The following is a 21,014-nucleotide window of genomic DNA, read 5'->3' as shown; positions in this document are numbered from 1 at the left end:
TTTCATTTCATCTAATCTTTAAATAGAGCATAGATTTCTTTATATTTAACTTCTCCCACTTGCTCTCCTGAACAAGTCAGAAGGGGCTAATGAGAAGCCTACCAACGATACCACTCCGTGATCAGGGGTTCGTTTGTTTATTATCTCAGCCAGGCCGCTTTATGTTTTGTATTTTATCCGTCGTCTTTAGACTTTACACTTTAGAACACCGCCCACTTGTTTTGTGTTGGTGTATAAAACGTTTGCCCTTCGCAGAACGTCAACACGGAATGACGGACGTTCTTTGCGTTTCAGCACAGCGACGCTAATGCTAAGCTAAGGTAATGGTGGGCGGTGTGTCGTAGATTGCGGTTTGACATCTTGCCTGTGGAGAAATAGTCCTGGACCGCATTGAAAACCTCGTTACAATTTTCTCGTATTTGTCTGGGATGTATGGATGGATACTTGGCGGATTCTCGTCGCTGTTTGAGCCCATTACGGGGCAAAACCCCACGGAGTGGCCTGGGAAAGGTAGCGTTAGCGAAGAGGTACCCACGCGACCAGGCGTAAAAACAGCAGCTTGGCGGCAGGAGAGTCACTGCAGACCCGCTAAACGGAACTACCAGAGGTCGGTGATTGAAAATGGTCTATATTTTTTCAGTCCTAAATAGTTCACACTTTGTTGGCCATTTAATGATTTGTTTTGATTGACGAGGGCAGTCGATGAACATTCACCCTTCCAGCTAGCTAACACCAAGTTTTGAGTTAATTTTAGATGTAATTTGTTTATTCACAGCAGGTGAATTTGTAACAAACTATTTTACTGAAGTTTGCTGACAGTATGTTTGTAACGCTATCAGTGGACACCCAGATGACATTTAATATCAAGCACACTCTTAGCGAAAGCAGAAGTAGTCTAAAACAAACTATTTATAATGACCGTTCCAATATTAATTTCATTTTGTTTAAAATCCTACTTAAATCCAGTAGCTTGTCGTTTTTTTTCTCCCTTCCTGAGTTCTCATGTTTTGCATATTTGTCACATTTACATGTTTCAGATCATCAAACAAATGTTTTACTCCAGACAAAGATAATTCGAGTAACCAAAAAAGTGCAGTTTTTAAATGATTTTCTTTATTAAGTGACTAAAAATGTCCAAATCTACGTGGCCCTGTGTGAAAATAATAATTGCCCCCTGAACCTAATAACTGGTTATGCCAACCTTGGGAGCAAGAACTGCAATCAAGTGTTTGCGATGGCTAGCAATGAGTTTTTCAACATTGCTCACTCTGCCTCACTGAAGTATTTTAATAAAGCTACACTGGATGGTTTTGAACACGAACAGTCTGTTTAAGGTAATGCCAAAGGATCTCAATCGGATTTAAGACCAGGCTTTGACTTGGCCACTCCATAACCTTCATGTTGTTTTTGTTTTTTTAAAGCTTTTCAGAGGCAGGCTTGCTAGTGTTTCAATGCATAACTCAAGTGTGCTTGAGCTTCAGGACATTCTCCTTTTTCTGGTTGAAGAGTAGTAGCAGAATTCATGGTTACATTAATTAATTACTGCAAGTCATCCAGGTCGTGAAGCAGCAAAGCAGCCCCAGCTCATCATCCTACCACCATGTCTGACTGTTGCGATATAAAATGCTGACATAATGGATGTTAAACCATCCAAAAAGTTCAATTTATGTCTCCTCAGTCCAAAGAATATTTTCCTGAAAGGCATAAGGGACAAGCCTTTGTTCTTTTGGTCGGCAGTAGGTTTACCTTGGATAGCATTTTTGCCCAGTCTTATTGGTCAATCATGAGCTCTTATTGAACTCGCCGGCTCGTCCGTCGAGTTTAGTAAGAACTCGGGTTAACTGAGGCAAGTGAGACCTGCTCGGCTTTAGATGTTGTTCTTTTGTGATCTCCTGGATTAGTTGTCGATCTGTTCTTGCAGTAATTAAGGCCGGGCACTCCTAGGAAAGTGCACTAGTGTTCCAAGTTTATATAAATAAAAAAATGCTAATGAATAAATTCAAAACCCTTGTTTCAGTTTCTCAAACATTTGTTGATGCAAATTGTGGCTTTATCTCATAGAAAGTGAATCTTTGGGTTTTGTGCAAATATATTGATGTCTGAACTCGTCACTTTGGACTGCTCAAATCTGCGATGGCCTTTGAAACTATTGCCAAATTACCTCCAGGTTAATGGATGTTAAACCCTTGTTAAAATTCAAGAGGAATACAAAAAGAAATCACCTCATAATTTATCGCTACTTTTCCTCTGCGCCCTTATTCGCAAAAGGTTCCCACAGCTGGTAGCATGAGATTTTTTTTTATTTTTTTATTTTTTTAAATCTCTTAAGTTTGTGTTTTTGAAAACCACTCATCTTAAACCGTTTTCTGTTATTACAGCGTGCATGTTGCAGAGAGTGTTTGCCAGAGTGAGCAAGTCGAAGTGAAAAGACGCAAAAGAGGTTTGTTAGAAAATAAAACTGCTTTATATTTTTTGCTTCCTGACGTGGAATTCGGTGATCATGATTTGTGATGTCCTGTCTTTCAGATGTCGTCATCAGCTTCATGAAGAAGACTGTGGCTCGGGTAGCAGGTTTACTCAGACTACGGAAATTACTGACGAGGTGTGAGAAGCCAAGACCTAATGAAGAAACACATGTGAGTGCCCCGTCTGTGCACATACATTTGGTATTGTTTGCTACAGTGTATCAGAGTTCATCGAATAGACAAGTACTATAATGACTGGGAGTTCTAAGCTGAGGTGTAATGATAGGTGGACACACGCCACTTCTTAGAGCGTTTTCACAGCTGCTGTGTTTAGTTAGTTTAAATCAAACTCCAGTTTATTTTCCCCCTTGGTGCAGTTCGTTTGTGCAAATGTGAACACAGTAATCGCACTCTGTTTCCAAGGGTCTCGGTGTTGTTCTTTTATGGTGTGAAAGTGATTTGACCTTAAATCCCAACCAACTACCAGGTGTACGTTGCTAGTGTGATTTTTAAAAAAAAAAAAAAAAAAAAGTCGTCTAAGGAGCTTGGAAAGAAAAGCGTCTAGACTTCTTTAAGTTGCTTGAAGATGTTTCATCTCTCATCCAAGAAGCTTCTTCAGTTCTAGGGTCAAATGGTGGAGAGTCCCAGATTTAAGCCCTCTGGGAGTGTCCCCGCAAGAGGGACAATGGACCCCCTAATGACCCTCTACCTAATCACACGAGCCAAGGTGTGAAGACGGGTGTAGGTCACAATCAGCCAAGGTTTCGGGTGAGCTCATTGTGAAACCTAACCCCACCCTATCATGTTAATTTCCTGAGGTTAGATGGCCCAGGATGTGAGTAGGCGTTAAGGCGTCTGGAAAGGGATCTCAGAACTGGATTATAGATGGCAGACAGTTGGTGTCGTAAACCACCGCCTCTGTTCAAAGATGGTCATTCACAGTGGACATAAATGGCTTCTTTCACTCCTCTTTCAAACCATCTGTCTTCTCTGTCCAAAATGTGAACATTGGCATCCTGGATAGAGCGACCTTTTTCTTTTAGACCTAGATGGACAGCCGAGTCTTGTCCTGTGGAGGTGGCTCTTCTTTCCAAGCTCCTTAGAGTACGATGACCTGGATATCTGGGAAGCTTTACAGACAAAAAAAAAAGTCCGGTAAACACATAAGCTTTGCATTCTGGGATGCAGCAAGGTACTATAGATGTGCAGAGGGTCTGTGCAGGCTAGCAACTAGCTGTGAAATGAATGTCAAGTCTCCATGTTGTCAAATAAGAACATAGACCCTTCTTCCTGTATTTACTATTGTTGCTCCCGCCCCAGACACATCTGGCCAGTAGGACAGAACATTCTCACATGGTTTGTAGTCACACATATTGGTTCACTTGGAGCTCACTCAGATTTTCTATGTGAAAACAAACCAAATCACAGGAAAAAGCTACAGGTTAACAAACTCATCAAGTGATTCGGACCTTTATGGAGGAGCTATTATGGCTAATTTAGGCAAAACAACACTTAGTTTAAAAGTCTTTTGGGAGTCTCTTTGTGAGATGTGATGCGATGCATTCTGATACTACATGTGCTGCTTTATCCATGTGGATACATACAGGTTCATAGTTAACTTTATCTACCCTTGTAACTCTCTGTAATTTCATTGAATTTCCTCTGTTGATCCAGCCTGTCGCTCTAATGGGCATAGATGAGCTCCACACCTCATGGCTGAACAGTACTGAATGGAGAATGGGTAAGCAAAGATGGACCTTTTAGTGCACCATTCATTATTATACTCGCGTCACTGTGTTTCAACCAAACTTGTCAGTGCAGAATGATCTCATCCTTATACCCAATGTCATTTGTTTTGATGTTCTTTCTTCAAAGATAAACCAGTAGCTGGAGGTAATGAGAGTCAGGGAAAGAATCCTTTTCAGAGCTCTTTACCTCCTTTAATGAGGAAATACAGGCAAGTGATTCAGTACTGGAGATTTATGTAAAGTACAAGTCATTCAGTACCTTTTTTTTTTTTTTTAGCCTTTGTGCTTGCAGTCTTCAGGCTGTTCTTATTCTTTTATGTTACCACCTATTGAAAACGGGTCCCATGCTAATGTACCTCCCTCTTTTTATTTTAATCCAGTGGGACAACGCTCCCTGCAGGGCTTCCAGACAGAGCAAAGGACAGGGAGAGGAAAGGATCCCTCCAGCTGCTGTCCTCAAGGCCTGTGCTCAGGGTGGGAAATGCTAATCCTGACCCAACATGCAATGGCTTTGGACACAACCGCTGCTACAAGCCCAGTCTTACTGTGGAAGAGGTAAATTAGTCAGTTATTTGTATATATGAAAAGATACTTAAATTCCACTTTTCCCCACCTCACAGTGCCAATAATCAAACTTTAAAAGTATGAACCTCTGCGCTTGCATTTCTGATATTTTTGGTGTCTTCAGGCCATAAAGCAGAATAATAAGGAGCACTACAGGCGGCTGCTCGAGATGGTGACAGAGAAATACAGCAAAAGCCAGCCTCTACCTTTTAACCAATCAAAACCACAAGAGTTAGTATTAGCTTTGATTTTTGTTTTTTTTCTTCATTTTAATATTTCCATTGACCATGAGCTAATAAGTGGCTTATTTTGTATTTATCCTCAGCGATCCGCTGTCACAGGTTGATCACAAAACTGCTGCTTCAGTAAAAACCTTTGAATCAGTACACAGGAAGATGGGACAGACAGGTGGGGCACTTCTGTCGGTTTTCCATTACAGAAAAAGCTGACTTGTTTTTATTTATCGTTGACGATCACAACTGCCATTGCAGATTGTTATTAGTTTAACTTCCCCCTTTTTTGTAATCTATAAATAATTTTGTCATTAACACATGATCAAATATCAGTTAATGAATATAAATTTTTTGTAAGGTTACCAAGTTGCTTTTACTTGAAAAAACAATTTAAAGGATCAAAGAATTGTCCAGATACAATTGTGGGGATGGTGTGTTGATTAAATCATGACTGTTTGATCTCTGGTTTATTTGTAATATTTTAGTAGAATAAATAAAGCCTTTCATATCACACAGTCACTTCACACAAAGTAGGTTTAAATGCATAAATTTATGCATATTGATCAGTAAACATGTTGCAGTGACTCTTCTATTCATGTTTTATGCTTCATTTCACAGCTGCTGCAAGTGTATTTACATGGAGAAATGCATCTGCGGCTAACGACAGGTTGGTGCGGTGCTATTTTTATTTAAATGATTGCGTCATGCATAACGAGGAATGATTGCGTTAACTTCTTTTATGCGACTCGTCTTCAGCAGGGGTAGTTTCACCTTTAGTAAGCCAATAAGTGGACACTTTGAGGACGCACAGCCTGTTGGATATATAAAGGTAGTCACTCCTCCTCTTCTCTGACATGCCACAGCATGGATACGAGTCTGTCCCGTCCACAATCTTGCCCTGTTTTGCAGCAGAAACATGCGGCAGATTTGGATCTTTCTACAGAGGTAGCTACTCGCCTCAACCTCGTGGACAGAGACGCTCCTGCTGTTGGTCTGCCTGACACACATTCTGCATATACAAGGCACAGTGAGGAAGACATACCCAGACTGACCAAGGTAAGAGTCTGTGTTTAATGTGGACTTTTTATGCTGAGATTATGTATTTATTTTTAATCTGTATATTGTCTGTGTGTGTAGGAAATGGCAGCAGAGGTGAGTGGAGCTTTGGCTCAAAGTGATCCCAACCGTGTCCTGAGTGCAGCTTTCAAACTTCGCATCACACAGCGAGACCTGGCTACACTACAAGAAGGAAGTTGGCTCAACGATGAGGTGAGAAAGTAGAAATGCTGGAAAGGTTTTTAAATAGAATACATTTCATGGTTATTTTAGACAGTTATTTAATCTAATAACTCGTGAAAACTTCACAAAAAAAGTACATAGCACAAGCACAAAAAGTCAAAAACAGGACAAGAGCAACTTTTGCACAAAAACAATGCAGGAAACAATCATGTCTGTATTTACCTTGATTATCTTGTTTTCATCATTGTTAGATAATTGTTGTTAGTTAATGTGAGTGCTTGACTGATTGCTTGATTTTTATTGTGTGACGCATAATTTTATTTATCACGCCCAGGCCTGGTTAAACCAACCAGTATGCATATTATTCATTAATTGCATGTATAAATACTAATTTATGTTATTTTGTGTTGTTGTGTCTGATCCAGTGTTACAGGCCAGGGGTTTGTTGCTTCTAAGAGTGCCTTTTTTCCCTAAAATTAAAATTCTTACTTATCTAATTACAATGTTTGTAGCTGACCATCATCTATAGCACCAGCTGTTTAATACATTTAATGTCTTCCAAATTATCTTTGGACTCAACCAGTAGAGTAATATCATCTGCATACAATCAAATGCCCAGGGTGAAATCATCCATATAAATTGGATTCCTTAATTTTAAGAGCTAAATATTTTAAATAAATTGTACACAGGATATGGAGAAAGAACGTCACATTAATGCCAAAGAGTGTTAAACCAACCAGTATGCATATTATTCATTAATTGCATGTATAAATACTAATTTATGTTATTTTTTTGTAAATGTTGTTTTGTTAAAAAAAAGCTGTAGACTTTAAATGTGTGTCTTTTCTCAGTGTTGTTTATGCATGCCATGTCACAACTTTTGTGTTCTCCACCAAGGTGATGAACTTCTACCTTTCCCTGATTATGGAGCGGAGCTCTGTTGAAGCAGGACGATTAAAAGTCTACTCCTTCAGCACCTTCTTCTTCCCAAAGCTAAGGGGCGGAGGAGGCGGGCAGGCTGGAGGACACGCTGCTGTGAAGCGCTGGACCAAAGCTGTCGACCTCTTTACGTTTGACCTCATTCTGGTCCCTCTGCATCTAGGCGTCCACTGGGCATTGGCTGTGAGTCACTTTGGATCTACCAGTTTTTGACATACGCTGCCTAAAAATACCTGTAATATTGCAAAGGCTCACTCTGTACATCCGAACTGTGATCAGTATTTATTTCTTGTCAATTGTTGTCACAAATCAAATGTTTCCACCAGTTTTATTCTAGAGAAGCAGAAGTGCACATTTTAATCGCTCACCTTTTTCTTTGCAGGTGATAGATTTTCGGTCAAAGACAGTGAAGTCTTATGACTCGATGGGCCGGAGACACGATGACATCTCGAGTCTTTTACTGTGAGTCGTCAATTTTCTCTTAAGCTCCATTTTACTGGCTACATTAGACATGTTTTCACTATAGCTTTGTTTTTACTGATTATTACAGCATTATAAATGATGTAATTGTGCTGATTTTTCAGACTCTACCTTAAAGAGGAGCACAAAGCGAAAAAGGGTAGAGAGCTCGACTGCACCAAATGGACTGTTGGGAGCTTGAAAGCTAGTGTAAGTCTGTGATGAATGAAATAACACTTCAAATGTGTTATTCCTCACAGTGAAATTAATGACTCTTTATTATGCATGTAGGAAATTCCCCAGCAGAAAAATGGAAGCGACTGCGGTGTTTTTGCCTGTAAATACGCTGACTATATCGCAAGAGGACAGCCTCTTACCTTTAAACAGGTGTGTATTCTGAATTCCCTGCCTTTCTTGGCACATTGGAGCTTATCAGTGAATTGGTGTGAAACCATGTGTCCAATTTAAATATACATATGAACAGATAACAAACAATATACAAATAACATCTGCCTCTTACTTTACAGTGCCACATGCCTCTCTTCAGGAAGTTGATGATTTGGGAAATTCTTCATCAGAAGCTGCTATAGAGGGTCGCATCCATTAATGGCCTACCAGAAGAGACTGGGTCAGCGGGAACAACCTATCGTGTACAGTGACTACATGTGAAGTAAGAGAAGAATAAATGGGCCAAAGAAGTTGACTTTGCCGACTGAGATCTAACCCAGTCTCGCTCTCCAGATGTGGAGTAACAAACACTAGTCTTAAGAGTTAATTGTTGCTTATCGTGTCAGGGACATGTAAACATTTTGTATTCTCTGAGTTGTAATTAGAGACAGTATTTGTAACAAGTGTGTGTCTTACAGAAACTTTGGCACTACTGACTGAATGACTTGTCATTGATTGTTTTTCCTTATTGTTTGAAGTGCTGCCTGAAGTGCCTTAAGTCTTCTCACACTGAGCTCGGCATAATTTTTTTTTTTTTTTTTTTTTCCCTCAGTTGGGAAATGTGTTATTTACAACCCAACAATCTAGGTGTAGTTTACCCCTCCCAGCCATGATCAGAGTGGACAGCAGATGACTGGGATGAAACTTAATCTTTTTGTAAAAATATAGACAATGGCAATTAAAATACCTCCTCCAGACGTTTGTCTGACAAAACGTGCATGATTGAGTGCTTGTCGTAATGACAAGATGTATGATTCCCGATTATTTATGACTGGATGAGTGTATTTTGGAGTGTCCGTGTATAGTTTTTTTTTTTTTCTTCATGACTGGAGTATTAATAGTTGTCGCTCCATATTTACCATAAAGCGCTGTTAGAGCTGTGAATCTGTTCATTAAGTATACTGCAGCAGGCTATTTAGGGCTGTTACAAAGACTCGAATTATAGTATACTCCATTTAAAAAAACAAAACAAACTACTGTACACACATGCATGTTTGTGCTCATGTCTTTTTTCTTTCTTTTCTTTTCTTTTTTTTGCTATAATAAAGTATTTCTCCTTTTTTTTTAAATTGTGTATTGATTGATTTATCATTAGATTAAGTGAGACAAAGGCAGATAATCTGTGGACTCCTGAAAGGATCAGCCACAAAAAAAGGTGTTGAGGGATATTAGGAAAAGTATTGCAAATATATAAACCTGGAAAACGGAGGTTAGTATTAAAAAGAAATACAGAGGTCTAATCGCAAAATAGTGTTTTTGCAATGTCCAAGGCTTTTGGGGTTTTTAATTTTTTTTTTAAAGTCTTATGAAAATTAATCATCTCATTCATGAATATTAAGAACAGTGATTTGATTTTTAAGAAATCTGTAGATAAATTGTTTGTTCATAATAATAAAGCTGCTGTGCAATAATTCTCTTTTCCTTTCCATCATTATAACACCAAATTTAATATAATTAAATATTATTTCTCAGGAAACCAATTTTGATTTGTTAACCAAAAAGTCTGAGTTTGATTACAATCCCAAACGTGTTAAAGTTTAATAACAAAGTGTTATTATTATTATTTTTTTATTATTATTATTATTATTAAGGCTGAAGTGCTGTCTCTTTAGGTGAAAATAGGTAGAGTGAGCTCAGGTTGATCTTTAAAGAGGTTTTTCCTTTTTAATGGTGGAGAGAGCTTGGATATAAATGTGCCCCTTATCAATTTGTTTGTATGTATGGAAAATCTAATTTCCATGCGATCTATATCATTTATATAAAACAACAGCTTCTGTGGTATCACCAAACACACTGAAAATTATTTTTATTACTGCATTTCAAAAAATACTTCTCAGTAAATACATCATATTCAGGAAAATTCCCCTTTGAATCCAAATACCTACAAACGGGAAAACTGAGGACTGAAATTGTGCTTATCATCGGATTAAACCTGGAAAGTTTAAAGGGTAATTTAGAAACACAAGTCAACAAGTCAAATTTAAATAGAAAATCTATTCCCACGCACAATAAATATATTGGATATAATGTAGTCACTCCATCTGAACCTCTTTCAGCTAGATTTTATTGCCCCCCTTTTGTAAGAAGTTGTTTTTCCGAATAAAGTTCTACATTCCCTTAATTAAGGGATCTAATCAAATTTATAAGAATGCGCTCAAAATATACATGATTTCTTTAAACTTTATTTATGCAAATTTGACTGTAGGTGCTTTTAACTTGAAACTCAAACCGGAAGAGGAAATCGTCCTCCTTAGGCGCAGACCGTTTCTGCTCAGGTCAAAGCTGTACGCGTTTTCGGTAGAGGCAGCAGTAAGATTAGTCTTCAGAGCAATTGTAGCGTTAAATATCTTTTAACGCATTTGCTAAACGTGTTATTTTATAATGAGCGACAACGAGAAAGAGTTCAGGGAGCAGGTGAGTTCACGATTCATGACAATCAGCGTTAGGACGAAATAAGCTGTTAGCTGCATTTGCAGATATGTTTAACGGCTACATTTTCTTTTTAAACAGGCCTCGAAATTAGTAAAAATCGAGTTTATACAAGAATATTAAGCACGTTGTGTGAATTATAGACTTAGATTCTTAAACTGTATTGGGGTGTTTTTGTGAAAATAAGAGGGCTAGCGCTTGCTTGCTAAGCTAAAGCGTGCGGCCTGCTAAGCGCAGCGGTCGGTAGAGGAGGCCGCCGCCTGGCCGCGGGTGCTTTCACTTTCTCATTTACTTGTTATCTAACGTTGCTTATTGAAAATATAACTAGCCAGCAGCAAATATATGTGTACAGCTAATAGTTAGCTACCTCAACGTTCAGCTGTTTGTGAGTAAGTTGTAGTTTAGTCCCAATGAAGGCCAGTTAAACTTAAAAAGTGCACCTTTTCAGTCCTAATAATAATGTTTCCTGGTTTTTCTTGATGTTTTTTTCCCTTTTCTTTTAATTTATTTTTTTAAATTTCTGGTTTTAACAGAAACCAACATGCCTTATCACCCTTGTTTGTTCTTTGTTAAGGTTGAGGTTGGAAGAAAGAAAAAGGCGGAAGACGTTTCAGATGTGAAGTTATTATTGTTTGAAGCTGATGGTGTTGATGCATGCTAATGTATGGGAGAGATGCTGAAAAAAGAAGCGATCAAGAGCTGTCCCCGCGTCTAGTGTTGTAATGGCAGATGGTAAAAGGGGGAAGAGGAGGAAAAAAAGAAGTCATATATTCAAACGGAAGAAAGAAGAAATGAAGGGTTGTTATGAAGTAATGAAGTTAAAGAAGTTATGAAGTTAAGATGAGAAGTTTTCCAGGGTATGAGTAATTTCCTAACAGCCTGCTATGTTATTACTCTATTTCATCCTATTATTTTTCCTCTATAGCATGCATGATTTTCCCTCTCTGTATCAGCCACATCACTGGTCAATTCCTCCATTCTTTATTTTTAATTAATGTTTTGTGCAGTCTATATTTAAGCTAAATTTCTTAATATCTGCTTGAAATATCTTTAGTATTTCACCTAATTCCTCAATATTTAGTGTCAAACCTGCTAAATGCGAAAATGTGGTGAACTTCTTCTGAAAAGGGCGTTGAAGGTGGTGAGCGGTGTCACCTCCAGGCCCTGTAGTGTTGTTGTTTTGGTACATTTGGCTTTAGAGTGTTTCTGACATCTGCAGTCTGGTTTGTTCAGGATTCTCGGGCCGGCTCGCGGAGCCCATCCCCTGGAGGGTCACCTAAATCCACTAGCCGCTCACCAGCGCGCTCCAGAGGTGGCTCCCATCATTCCAGATCCAAATCTCAGTCCCGATCTAGATCTCGGTCAAGATCTAAATCCAGGTAAGTCAGGTTTCTGATTTAAGGTACATAACAAGATAATCGTGTGAGATTTTGGTCTCCTCACCTGTGACTTTTGTCTGTAGGTCTCGATCCCATCGAAGCTCACGCAGGCACCACTCCCGTTCCCGTTCTCGTTCCCGCCGACGCCGCTCCAGGAGCCGATCTCGTAGCTCTGAGTACCGCCGGCGCAGGAGCCACAGCCGCTCCCCCATGTCGAATCGACGCCGACACATTGGCAACAGGGTATGGTGCTATTTTGTGCACTTGTACTCAAGGTGTTTATGGAGACACGAGCCATCAATTTTTAGATTAAACAGTTTAATGTTGACTGTGTGATGTATAGTTTAAGGGGTGTGTGTATGTGTGACATTGTGAGATATGTTGACATATGTCACAATCATGAATTTCTCATCTTAAATATTTTTTTGTCCCCACACATCAATGTTTCTGCTCACAGGCCAACCCAGACCCCAACAACTGTCTGGGTGTGTTTGGTCTGAGCCTCTATACCACTGAGAGGGACCTAAGGGAGGTTTTCTCTAAGTATGGCCCGCTGGCAGACGTCAACATTGTGTACGACCAGCAGTCGCGTCGATCCAGAGGTTTTGCCTTTGTCTACTTTGAGAACTGCGAGGACTCCAAGGAGGTAAGTAAAATAACATGGGGATATGTATTTAAAAACTTAAAATAGTTGGCTTATTCGTCCTAATATAATTAAGCTCTTTGCTGTTAAAAAGCTATTTTAGTTCGAACTAAACTTCAAAGAGCACATCCATGGTTCTGTAAACAGGGTGAACAATACTAAATAAGTAAAATAGCATAAAAGACAAATGTGAAAGTGAAACTTGTTTGATTATGCAACTCGTCTGGTCCATCCAGTCTGCTGTTTAGTGTCTGCACAAGAGTGAAACATGCAAACAATTTCAGTTAGTCTGCTTCTGACTGGGTGTGTTTATTTTAGGCCAAGGAGCGAGCTAATGGAATGGAGCTGGATGGACGCAGGATCCGAGTGGATTTCTCCATTACCAAACGAGCCCATACTCCCACTCCAGGAATCTACATGGGACGCCCCACATAGTGAGTGCTTGTCCACTGGGGAGCTTGAGATATTATACGGTTACTTGAGCAAAATTGACACACTATCGTTTGTTTTCAGTGGTGGTGGTGGTGGTGGTGGTGGTGGTGGTGGTGGCGGCGGCGGTGGCGGCGGCTCATCACGTCGTGTCTCAAGGGACTACGACAGGGGCTACGACAGAGGCTATGATAGAGGCTACGATCGTGACTACGATCGTTACGATGACCGCGAGTACCGTTCATACAGGTTGGTGCTTTTTCCAGCACCGTTTGTATCCCAGTGTTGATCACGAGGATTTGATAATGATGCATGATTGATAAAGACTCAAATTAATCAGTAATTGTAACTAAATTTTTTTTCCTCCCCTCATCCTACAGGCGCAGATCTCCATCTCCTTACTATAGTAGAGGATATCGCTCTCGATCACGGTCCTACTCACCACGTATGTTTAAACCATGTTTCTGCCATTAGACTAGTTTATTTAAAAAACCTTCAATTTGACTGAATGTCTAATCTTTGTTGTTGTTTTTTTTTTTTTTTTTTTTTTTTAAACAGGTCACTACTGAGCAACAAGAGAAGAGGCGACAGAAGTGTTACTGTTTGGGTGACAGTTTTTTTTCTGTTGTTTTTGTTTTAAATCTGACAATATTATGTATGTGATTTAAAAACGCTGCATCTGTTTGTGTATCAAACATTTAACAAAATTGATAAAAAAAAAAAAAACTAAATTTCTCCTAGAGCACAAAAAAGTCAGCAGGGAATCATGCTGCACCAAGTCTGTGCAAAGAATCAGTGTTTTTGTTTTTGTTTGGGGTTTTTTTCTGAAAAATGGAAATTGGTTTTGTTTGTTTTTTTTGAATACTCAGTGTGATCAAATGAATTGAATTGAAAGCACAGTCAGTGGTTGTAAAAAGGCTAGGATGTGCTCAGTAGTTCTCGTTTCTTTTGTTTTTTTTATGTATCATAGCTGGATTTTTCTGTGCCAGTTTTACACTTTCTCATTTTGCTCTTTGTTGGTAGGTGATTTGTTAAACTGTCGTGAGCCTAGTTTGCCCCTCGTTAAGTTTTAAATGCCATGTTTCTTTTTCAGTTTGTTTTTGCTTGATTGAACGTCCACTTTTGTTTGTATATAAGAAATAAAAAAAAAAAAAAAAAAAAAAATACTTTGACCATGCTGTGCTCTTTGTATTTAAGATGTGCTGCCATTTTTTTTCACACCTAAATTGTATTATCAAAATTGTCAGAGTTACTGGTTAAAGCATTAATTATTGAACATTATTTGATTAAACTGTCTTCCACCAGTAAGAAAAGCATTGCTTGCTTACTACTAACAATATAGAAACAAACGTTTGGGTTTTATTTTAATAAATTACAGCAACGGCTACAAGCAGTCATAAGCACTGCTGCTCCCTTTAGGGGTCGGCACAGTGGATCGTCAGCCTCCATCTCATCCTATCTCTAGAATCTTTGTTACAGCAACACTGTATATCCTCCACAACATGTGAATCTTCTCTGTGATGGTTTTGTTTTCCTCCTGCCTGTCAGTTCCATGTCCTTTGTCCATTATATTCCTCTACACCAATCCACTCAACCTGATCTATTCATCTAATGTACTCATAATCTTGTCCATTCTGGTCCCTCCTAATGAAAATATTCCCATTTCATAAACCTTTCATTTCACTCTTTCTGCTGTCCTTTTGTCACAAAACATCTTCACTCCACCTTGCCTGCACTCTTCTTCACTTCTTGTGCACTTTCTTTTGCTATGGATAGTTGATCTCTCCCCAGCCACTGGGACACCAAAGCATTCTTAGGATAACTGAGAGACATCTCTCCAGCATTTCTTGCTTCTGCTGGCTTTCATTCCTCCTCTTCAGTGCATACTTCAACCTCTCCAGGCTTCTCTTCTACCTGCTCCCTACATTCACTTAATTTGTGAAGACATTGTATTTTGAAAAAGTAGACCCCTTTCTGTTATTGTCCAGCGTATTTTAATGACAAATGACCTCAGATATCCAGTTCTATTGAAGCTAGTTCAGAAGTAGTCTTTTTTTTTTATGGGTTCTGGCCATACTGACCACAATTAAATACCGAATTATTTGGTCGTCTTCGTGTTCTTGAACGCATCACGCACGCGTCACGGTGAAACAGACCGCGGAGTCATTTTAAATACTCACGAGACGACTCACGTGTCGTATAACAAAAGAAAGGCAGAAAAGTGCATTTAAATTAAATAATTTGAGGCAAAAATAACAAATATTTGTCCAAGTTGATTTATGTCGTGGCATTTCCAGCTCTTCGCCCGACCAATCAGAGAGTCCTTACGTCAAAACACTTCCGCTTTGCTCCCCAGCTTGTCTTTCCAGTAGAGCGGCCGGTGTGAACACGCATCAGGAGTGGACAACACTTAGCCTGCAGGTTGAGAACAGACATTAAGGTAGTAAAAGAGACGTTTTCCTAGCCAAATAAATGTTGGTGTCTTTATAAAGTCCGGACGGTACAAACAGGACTATGTATTCTGGTTTAAATTTGCCCATCTGCTAGCTAGGAGTGGTTCCAGTTAGCCACCAGCTAGCGTTAGCATGCTGTGTTTGAATGAGCATATGACCCTACACGTTTTTAGTGGAGCCAGCTGACATGCAGCAGAGCCGAGGAGTTGGTTAAAAAAATCTAGGTTTTTTTTAGTATCCCGACACGAGTGTCTTAATCTGACCATCTTGTTTTAACTCTCGTAGATGCCTCCAAAGAAGACAGAAGCTCCTAAGCAACCTCCATTGATTGGACGATTTGGAACATCCCTAAAAATAGGAATAGTGGGATTACCTAATGTTGGGTATGTAAATTTTATAGTATTTTTTCTAGCTTAGTGAGTGGGAAAAAAAAGTATTAAGCATTATTATTCTCTCTTAATGCTGTTGCAGGAAATCCACATTTTTCAATGTGCTGACTAAAAGCCAAGCTGCTGCGGAAAACTTCCCCTTCTGCACAATTGACCCAAATGAGAGCAGGGTACCCGTTCCTGATGAGCGCTTTGATTTCCTCTGCCAGTACCACAAACCTGCCAGGTGTGTATTGCAACAGCTGGTTAGGAGATGTAAGGACATCTGCATCATCTGATGAGCTTCCTTGTCACTTCAGTAAGGTTCCCGCTTTCCTGAATGTTGTGGACATTGCTGGTCTGGTGAAGGGAGCTCATTCCGGACAGGGACTCGGAAACGCCTTCCTCTCTAACATCAGTGCTTGTGATGGGATCTTCCACATGACTCGTGAGTTACTGTTGCTGCACAAACTACTGCAGCTGCTGTGTAGTAACAGCTGAGCGAGCACAGGTGTCAGGGCATGCTGGAAATAAAGGTCTTATGGGGTAATAGGTCCATCTTAAGAACTTTTCTCAGTGTACTTGTGGCTTTGACTAGGACTGGGAATTGAAGGCTAGTTCCAAACTGTTTCCATCTACAGTTTAAAGGTGTATTCTGATTCTGAACCCATAACTGGATAAGCAGTTAAGAATAAAGATGGATGTATCGTTATGATGGGAAATTTAAGTTAAAATTCAAAAATAAAGAAGGAATCTTGATCAGGGTGACTAATTTTATATTAGAAGTGAAATCTGTGTGTTAAATCTCAGCAGTTTGTGTTTATGTTTTGGGGTTTTTGTGTGTGTGTGTGTGTGTGTGTGTGTGTGTGTGTGTGTGTGTGTGTGTGTGTGTGTGTTGTTTTTTTTTTTTAAATCTCCAAGACCAGAGGTGTTATCCAGCATTGTCTGATTTTGCATTTATTGTGTCCATATCTCAGTGATTCTGTTTCATAAATTGGTATAATGAAATTTGTGGTCATTCAAAGGTAATGTTAGGCAGATCTTGAGAGACTGTTTGTTTCCCTCTCACCAATTAGTCAATAAATAATGAAGGCGAATGAAATAAAAAGGCAAAATAATTGGCTCTTGGCCTATTTGTTATTTTCACTTTTCAAAAAAGTGAAACGGGGACATCAATTTGCTTAGAAATAAATTAGCAGAATTGAAAAATTTAAAATATGTTTTAAATTGATTAATAATTTATTAAGTCTTGCTGTTTCTGTGCTTCTCCAGTGAAAGTATTTGCAGTCTTTTCTTCAACCTATGTCGTTGCATCGACAATCTGCTGACGCTTGTTTGTGTTAAGGTGCGTTTGATGATGAGGATATCATCCACGTGGAGGGCAACGTCGACCCGGTGAGGGACATCGAGATAATCCACGAGGAGTTGCGGCTAAAAGACGAAGAAATGATCGGTCCAATCATCGACAAACTGGAGAAAACTGCTGTCAGAGGAAGTGACAAAAAACTGAAACCTGAATATGTAAGTGAAGTTTTGTTTTTGTACAAGCATTTACTTTTTATCTTTTGTTGATTCTGAATTAAATCGGTCTGTATACGCTGCTTCAAATGGTTCTTTTTGCTTCAGGATATCATGCTGAAAATAAAAAACTGGGTGGTAGAAGAGAAGAAGCACATCAGATTTTACCATGACTGGAATGACAAAGAGGTACTGATGTGTTCCAGTGTAAACAGTGTTTCTCCCTCAGACCCTATTTGAAACGGCTTTTTCATGAAGAAATTCATCTCTTTACAGATTGAAGTTCTGAACAAGTACCTGTTTCTGACTTCCAAGCCCATGATCTACCTGGTTAATCTTTCAGAGAAAGATTACATCAGGAAAAAGAACAAGTGGTATGTTTACTTTCACCCTGCATGTCTACATGTCGCATATATTAATCTTACCGTCATCGCATTTCTTTGCTTATTTGAAATGACTCATCTGGTGGCCTGTTGTTCATCAGGTTGGCAAAAATCAAGGAGTGGGTAGATGCTCATGATCCTGGCGCTATGGTCATTCCTTTAAGTGGAGCTTTGGAGTTTAAATTGCAGGACATGGAGGAGGAGGAGAGGAATAAATACTGCGAGGAACAGAAGACACAGAGGTATTTGGTCATTAGTGTTTAAGTTGTTAATATCATGCTAAACTTGAAGGGTATTTTCTTTATGGATGTACTGCGAAGCAAGCAGTTATTGTAGGTGCAATTCCAGCAGGGCAGAAGAAATGTGTAGATGCCTTTAAATGCATTGCTCCCTGAATACATGAATACTGAATACATGCACATGTCAGTGAGAACGCACAGTTTGTGCTGCTGTAACTTTCACAGCAGGGTTTATTCAAGGGTGTTAGTAAGGAACGGCTCAACACGTTGCATGCATAAAACAGAATTATTTTGGCAAACTCTGTATTGCACTCAGAGGGATAATTGGGGAAGATATGGGACTTTGAGGTGACTTTAAGCTGAAAGACACTAAAAACTTTTGATTTGAAGTTCATAGCTCACCCTTTAGTCACTCTTCGTAGCTGCACCTTTCTGCTGTAATGATATAAAGTGGCTGCAGGCGTCAACTGAATAATTAATTAAAGTTTGCACTGGTCCTCATTTACTAATGTGCTTTGAAACGTTCGTACCCTGTGCAAAAATTGAATTTGCACACAATTTTTTGTTTTGTTTTGTTTGTGCATTTCTAGTGTTTTGACCAAAATAATAAAGACCGGCTATGCAGCGCTGCAGCTGGAATACTTCTTCACAGCAGGACCAGATGAGGTGCGAGCGTGGACCATCAGGGTGAGTGTTTTGACGTTTGTGTGTGTGTAACCTTTTTAAAAATACATTATCAACTCTTGTGATTTTAGATGAACCACTCTGATAGTTTTCAATTTGAGAGATCTTCACTGAGTTTAAAAAATAAAAAAAACATAATTTATTCAAAGAATATTTTGGAAAACTTAATTTTCCAATGTTTTTTCCTAATTTGTGATTAGAATTTTGGCTTGTATTACAATTCCAACATTTTGCATCATTTTTGTTATTTTGTTTGTGACAACCAGCCTTACTTTTGTTTTCATGTATTATATTTAAGTATGTTAGAGATGCAGTGAAGATCTGACTTGTAAAACTGAGTGATGGAAACATCTAACATATAGATTTTTAAATAGATGTGATATTATATTATTTTGGCTATTGCCATTTGATGTCTTCAACAGTTCTATATTTGAATATTGATTGAAATTGTATTGTTTCTTTGTTATTCAGTTTAAAAAAGAGCCCTGAAGTAAATTTTTGACAGTTGTCATCATTTTGTGATGATATCAGGAGCACAGATTGTTACTTTTGCAGAATTTCTTAAATGTGATGCATTTAATAAATACATATTTTATTTATAACATGTCCTGTTGTGTTTTGGTCCTACAGAAAGGTACAAAAGCTCCTCAGGCTGCTGGAAAGATCCATACTGACTTTGAGAAAGGCTTCATCATGGCTGAGGTGATGAAGTTCACAGACTTCAAAGAAGAGGGCAGTGAAACTGCAGCCAAGGTGTGAGCTTTTGTTTTGTGTTTTTTTTTGTTTTTTGTTTTTTTCCCCAGCCCAATTGTTCCTGAGTTCCTGCATGTGCTGAATTTCCATCAATAACTGTTATTATTCTGGAATATATCAACTGTAATTTTTTCCCCCTGTTTCTTTCTCCTTCAGGCTGCTGGGAAGTACAGGCAACAGGGCAGGAACTACATTGTGGAGGACGGGGACATTATCTTTTTCAAATTCAACACACCCAACGCACCCAAAAAGAAATAAGACCACAGAGTCACTGGGTTGGGGGGGATCAAAACTCAGAATACAGTTTAGTCCCACAGAGCACACAGTCTGTTGGTTTTCATACTTCTTTTTTGATTCCGATGGCTTCAGTTGTTCGAGTCAGTTTTTGGTAACAATGCTTTAGTTGTTCATGTGTTTTTAACACACAACAGACTGTTTTTTTGATAATTTAATTTAAAGAAAAGCTCAGACTTCTTTTGAGACAGGTTTCTGTTTTGGATTTTTTAAGACTTAAGTGTTTTATTCCTCTGAGCAGCTTGTCTTTTCTCTCTTCATGAATTGCCGTCATGGCCACAGCTGATTAATCTGTAAGCTTTCACATCCTATTGAGCCTGTTGTTTGGTGCTTTAGTAAGGACAGGTGTGGCTGTTCTATCATAAAAATACTCATAATTGCATAATGCAACAACCTGCTGCAGGTGAATTAGTTTTAGATGTCAACCCTTAAAATTTAAAAAGCAGCACAGTTCAATTAAATTAAAAGTGCTAAAATATATCAGCATTGTCCAAAAACTGATCATCATTTCTTCTTGGGAGAACGAAAGCCATCGGTCGGTGTTTCATTGAGGGTGGGGCTGAACTGTATTGTGCTGATAACATGAGGGATATTATTTTAGAAAGAGGAAAGGAGGCCTCGGTGACAGTGCCTCATCAGATTCCTGAACAGAAAGCTGCTTTTATTGATTTACAGACTCCTGATGTAAAGGAGTCCGCCCCGCATAACAAGAGAATGCACCATTGTGGATCATTTGGACTGTACAGCTTTAAATCGCATCATGTTTCACCTCTCTCACTGCCCACAAACTATGCTCATTTTCATAAACATGCTGCTGCACTGTGGACTAAAATGGAAATCTTTCTAACCTATGGGAACCAGTGTACAATAAGTATCACCCTCATCAATATGCATGTGTCAATAAAAGGAGATAAACCTGTTACGGTTTTGTATGTTTATTTTCTTTCATTCCAGGCAAAACAGATCGGAAGACAAAGAATTTTTGAAGGTTATAGCCCTTTGCAAAAGTCCCAAGCTACTCTCATCTCTTTATATTTTGATAGGAAATGGATGCAGCAATTATTGTAATTATTTTTGAAACATGTACAATTGTTTGTGGTAATGCAGTGTATTTAAAGAAAAAAAGCTCCTTGGATGTTGTTTGTGTTTTGTTCCATTCCAGATCAAAATCAGGTCCAGGCCTTGAGGAGGTCGATCGATGACTGATGGTGTTCCACTGTGTTTTTCTATCCAGATTTGCTTTTACTACATTGGCAGTGTGTTTGGGATTATTCTCATGCTAAAAAAATGAAGGCACTTCAGGCACTGTTTGGTTAGTATTGCATGGTGGATCAAAGTCTTCCTGGG

General features: G+C 38.9%; 3 protein-coding genes across 7 annotated transcripts; all 3 read left to right on the top strand.

The window, feature by feature from the left end:
• The first annotated feature begins 246 nt into the window (after positions 1 to 246).
• senp2 (SUMO specific peptidase 2) lies at positions 247 to 9,500 on the top strand. Of its 3 annotated transcripts, none has more exons than XM_039603640.1 (17): positions 247 to 607; positions 2,379 to 2,440; positions 2,527 to 2,636; positions 4,140 to 4,206; positions 4,341 to 4,422; positions 4,594 to 4,768; positions 4,902 to 5,008; positions 5,103 to 5,185; positions 5,629 to 5,677; positions 5,770 to 5,839; positions 5,920 to 6,066; positions 6,148 to 6,279; positions 7,147 to 7,371; positions 7,571 to 7,650; positions 7,773 to 7,857; positions 7,939 to 8,034; positions 8,175 to 9,500. In XM_039603640.1, the coding sequence occupies exons 1-17, from the start codon at positions 429 to 431 to the stop codon at positions 8,235 to 8,237; spliced, it is 1,812 nt and encodes a 603-aa protein (XP_039459574.1). In that variant the 5' UTR covers positions 247 to 428; the 3' UTR covers positions 8,238 to 9,500. The 3 variants fall into 3 exon arrangements, with proteins under 3 accessions (XP_039459574.1, XP_031603052.1, XP_031603051.1); XM_031747192.2 differs by having other exon boundaries at positions 5,767 to 5,839; positions 5,923 to 6,066; XM_031747191.2 differs by having other exon boundaries at positions 248 to 607; positions 5,767 to 5,839.
• Positions 9,501 to 10,330: 830 nt separating this feature from the next.
• Positions 10,331 to 14,283, top strand: LOC116326075 (transformer-2 protein homolog alpha-like). Of its 3 annotated transcripts, XM_039603736.1 has the most exons (9): positions 10,331 to 10,509; positions 11,099 to 11,381; positions 11,758 to 11,903; positions 11,987 to 12,146; positions 12,361 to 12,549; positions 12,865 to 12,980; positions 13,060 to 13,224; positions 13,356 to 13,420; positions 13,534 to 14,283. In XM_039603736.1, the coding sequence occupies exons 4-9, from the start codon at positions 12,114 to 12,116 to the stop codon at positions 13,542 to 13,544; spliced, it is 579 nt and encodes a 192-aa protein (XP_039459670.1). In that variant the 5' UTR covers positions 10,331 to 10,509; positions 11,099 to 11,381; positions 11,758 to 11,903; positions 11,987 to 12,113; the 3' UTR covers positions 13,545 to 14,283. The 3 variants fall into 3 exon arrangements, with proteins under 3 accessions (XP_039459670.1, XP_039459669.1, XP_031603039.2); XM_039603735.1 differs by lacking the exon at positions 11,099 to 11,381 and having other exon boundaries at positions 13,063 to 13,224; XM_031747179.2 differs by lacking the exon at positions 11,099 to 11,381.
• A 976-nt stretch (positions 14,284 to 15,259) lies between these two features.
• LOC116326071 (obg-like ATPase 1) lies at positions 15,260 to 20,589 on the top strand. Its single transcript, XM_031747172.2, has 11 exons — positions 15,260 to 15,415; positions 15,714 to 15,811; positions 15,900 to 16,043; positions 16,117 to 16,244; positions 17,142 to 17,317; positions 17,423 to 17,503; positions 17,591 to 17,688; positions 17,799 to 17,939; positions 18,527 to 18,623; positions 19,251 to 19,373; positions 19,530 to 20,589. Exons 2-11 carry the CDS (start codon positions 15,714 to 15,716, stop codon positions 19,629 to 19,631), a joined length of 1,188 nt encoding a protein of 395 aa, XP_031603032.1. The 5' UTR covers positions 15,260 to 15,415; the 3' UTR covers positions 19,632 to 20,589.
• Positions 20,590 to 21,014: the final 425 nt, after the last annotated feature.

This window comes from Oreochromis aureus, linkage group 19 (genome assembly GCF_013358895.1).
Source record: "Oreochromis aureus strain Israel breed Guangdong linkage group 19, ZZ_aureus, whole genome shotgun sequence".
Classification (NCBI taxonomy): Eukaryota; Metazoa; Chordata; class Actinopteri; order Cichliformes; family Cichlidae; genus Oreochromis; species Oreochromis aureus.
The sequence above is the reverse complement of the archived record's forward strand: the minus strand, read 5'-3'. Positions and strand labels throughout refer to the sequence as shown.